Source organism: Arvicola amphibius, chromosome 3 (genome assembly GCF_903992535.2).
Source record: "Arvicola amphibius chromosome 3, mArvAmp1.2, whole genome shotgun sequence".
Classification (NCBI taxonomy): domain Eukaryota; kingdom Metazoa; phylum Chordata; class Mammalia; order Rodentia; family Cricetidae; genus Arvicola; species Arvicola amphibius.
Genome location: NC_052049.1, coordinates 41,288,926 through 41,292,558, shown reverse-complemented (window position 1 = coordinate 41,292,558; position 3,633 = coordinate 41,288,926). Strand labels below are relative to the sequence as shown.

The window sequence follows — 3,633 nt, the reverse complement described above, 5'->3', positions numbered from 1 at the left end:
CATTTGCACAGGCTGGGATCTGAGGCTGGTTGTTCTGAGTTACACCAGCTGGGCCAGCAACTGTGGCTGGCAGCCTGCACGAGCAGGATGTGTAGATTTGCCATCATAACATGGCTCACTTTTCCCCTCGCGCTGCTTTCTTAAACTTGGTTCAGTGGGGGAATAATCCTCCCACTTACCGTGGCTGCAGATCCCTAACCCAAGGTGTTTCTGTTCACCCTGAAATGGAACTTAGTCCCAGTGTAAATCCACAGCAGAAGAGCCCCTTCACAATGGGGGTGTTTAGGTTAGGGTTGTGAAAACTCAAGGCCTGCCCCATATATATATTTTTAATATGGTTTATTTTTTTTATATTTAAAAAGTTCCAGCTCACATACTGCGCATGTGCACGACACTCCGGTCATTTCCCCCTAGCGCCGCCGGGCCGCAGGTCTGCGTGGAGCCGCGATTGCGGGTTTCTGTCCGCAGCATGGGGTTTGTGAAAGTTGTCAAGAACAAGGCCTACTTCAAGAGATACCAAGTAAGATTCAGAAGGCGGTGAGAAGGTAAAACCGACTACTATGCTCGGAAGCGATTAGTGATCCAAGACAAAAATAAGTACAACACACCCAAATACAGGATGATAGTTCGTGTAACTAACAGAGACATCATCTGCCAGATTGCCTATGCCCGTATAGAGGGGGATATGATAGTCTGCGCCGCCTATGCACACGAACTGCCGAAATACGGTGTGAAAGTTGGCTTGACAAACTATGCTGCCGCCTATTGTACTGGCCTGCTGCTGGCCCGCAGGCTTCTCAACAGGTTTGGTATGGACAAGATCTATGAAGGCCAAGTGGAGGTGACCGGAGATGAATACAATGTGGAAGGCGTCGATGGTCAGCCTGGGGCCTTCACTTGCTATTTGGATGCTGGTCTTGCTCGAACTACAACTGGCAATAAAGTTTTCGGGGCCCTGAAGGGAGCTGTGGATGGAGGCTTGTCTATTCCTCATTGTACCAAACGATTCCCTGGTTATGATTCTGAGAGCAAGGAGTTCAATGCAGAGGTCCATCGCAAGCACATCCTGGGCCAGAACGTTGCAGACTACATGCGCTACCTGATGGAGGAAGATGAAGACGCTTACAAGAAGCAGTTCTCTCAGTACATAAAGAACAACGTTGCTCTAGACATGATGGAGGAGATGTATAAGAAAGCCCATGCTGCTATACGAGAGAATCCAGTCTATGAAAAGAAGCCCAAGAGAGAAGTGAAGAAGAGGTGGAACCGTCCCAAAATGTCTCTTGCCCAGAAGAAAGATCGGGTTGCTCTAAAGAAGGCAAGCTTCCTCAGAGCTCAGGAGCGGGCTGCTGACAGCTAAAGCAGTTTTCTATGAAGAGTTTTTCATAAAGATAATAAACTTATTGACCAAGTAGCCAAAAAAAAAAAAAGTTCCATCTCCTCCCCTCCTCCTCCCCCTTCCCTCCCCTCCCCTCCACCCATACCCCCCTCCCTCCCTCTCCAGGCCAAGGAGCCATCGGGGTTCCCTACTCTATGTTAAGACCAAGGTCTTCCCAACTTCCCCCAGGTCCAGGAAGGTGATCAACCAAGCTGAGCTGACTGAGAAGCCAAGGACAAAGGCGCTGGGCTTTGATTCTTCTGCATGGACGGGCTCTATGGGAGCCTTCTCAGCTTGGTTGATCACCTTCCTGCCCCATATTTTTATGGTAGAGGTGGGAATGGGTGGTCTTTTTACCCTCCGCATTGGTCCTAGCTCCCAATTCTCACTCAGGAAGTGAACTTCAGGAAGACCAGGCATAGCAAGCATCTTCCTTGGGTGGTGGCTCTTCGTGTGTGTGTGTTTGCATGTGTGTGGTGTGTTTGTGTGTGTTGTGTATGTGGGGTGTGTGTGTGTGTGTGTGTGTGTGTGTCTGTGTGTGGTTTCATTCATGTATTTGATACAGCTAGGGTTTCCCCAAATAACAGAACATGTGTCTATCACACATATGTGCACACATGTGTGGACAGGGAGGAGGAGGGGAGGGAAAAGGAGGGTTATTTTGAGGATTTGGCCCATGTCAATTGTGGAGAGACTTTGTAGCTCCAAAATATTATAGGTTAGGTAGTCAGGCTGAGACCTGCTTGGGGGATTGATCTTCTGGCCTCGTTCCTTTTTGTTGTAGGAAGGACAGATTTTTTCAAGTTGCAGATTCTTCTTGGTTCAATACTTGAGCATGTGAACTTCTGTCTCGGGGCTTGGCCTGAGTATCGGCTAGAAGGGGAACCAAAGTGCTCCTGTGAGTTACCATCTGAACCTGGTTACTCTGACCCATATCTTCTGTAGTTCCTCAGAACCGAGGACAGGTTTGAAGTGGCAGGTACTGAATTTGTGTGTGGGCTTATGAACCCTCCCACAGACCTGTGACCTCGTCAAAGGAGGAAGAAACACCATTCACATTTCATTACTAGCTGTTATAGATAGAACAGCGTCCTGCCCAAGTGTTGGGGACCAGCTTCAACAAGTTCCATTGCTAAAGAATTATCCACCCCTACCCAGAATAAGACGGAACACATAAAGAGGTGTTAAGTTCAAATGGAGCAATTAAGGTAGATTTTAAATTTATCTGACTGATGTCTTTATAATGAATAAGACACATGGACAAACTAAGGGACACTAGGGAAAGATCATGTGAACACACAATGAGAGGGAGCCATCTGTGTGTGTGTGTGTATGTGTGTGAGACAGAGAGAGAGAGAGAGAGAGAGAGAGAGAGAGAGGGAGAGGGAGAGGGAGAGGGAGAGGGAGAGAGAGAGAGAGAGAGAGAGAGAGAGAGAGAGAGAGAGAGAGAGAGAGAGAGAGAGAGAGACAGACAGAGAGAGGGAGAGAGAGACAGACAGAGAGAGGGAGAGAGAGACAGAGAGAGGCTGTGTCCCAGAGAGAAGCAAACCTTGGGCTTTTAGTAGTCTGCAATGTAGCCAGAGCAAACTAATACCCCGTATCTCAAAAGCCTCAGAAAATGATGAAAGGAGCAAATAAGGAAAGCAGGGACTCTCCTCCAGGAGGCCGGGTAGAGGAGAAGCTGTGATCAGGAACGATGCCCAGGGAAAACCGAGGGGAGTGTGTGCGTCTGTTTCTGGGGCCCATGGGAAGACTGCACTAACTCCCTTGTAGAGTTAATCTGGGAAGGAACAAGCTGCCCACAGACACTGAACTAATCCGTGACAAGGAGGCTAAGGACACACAGAAGGGAATGGATAGACTATTAATGAATAAATAAATTATTAGTATGATTTGTGGTGGAAGCTGGATAGCCACAGAAAAAAGGAGTGAAATTGAACCCTTATCTTATGCCATACACAAATGGCTCAAATGGAGCAAAGGCTTCATCAGAAGATCTGCAGTTGTGAAGCTCTTACAGAACAACACAGAGGACAAGCTACTTGACACTGATCTTGGCCATGTTCTTTGTTTTTAAGAGATGATGCCAAAGCATTGGCATTCAAAATAAAAATTTTAAAGTAATTCTATTCTGTCCGAAGATCTCAGGACCAGTGAGCCATGGTGTAATTCTCAGTTCTGGGAGAGAGGATGGGGCAAATGGAGGTGTGGGTCCTGGGATCCACAGGTTGTAGAACAGAAGGGTGTTCCAGCTC

The 3,633-nt window shown here is 47.6% G+C and overlaps 1 protein-coding gene across 1 annotated transcript; it reads left to right on the top strand.

Annotated features, from left to right (window-relative positions):
• The first annotated feature begins 441 nt into the window (after positions 1-441).
• Positions 442-1,412, top strand: LOC119809833 (60S ribosomal protein L5-like). The gene has a single exon (XM_038322988.1). It carries the CDS (start codon positions 620-622, stop codon positions 1,358-1,360), a length of 741 nt encoding a protein of 246 aa, XP_038178916.1. The 5' UTR covers positions 442-619; the 3' UTR covers positions 1,361-1,412.
• Positions 1,413-3,633: the final 2,221 nt, after the last annotated feature.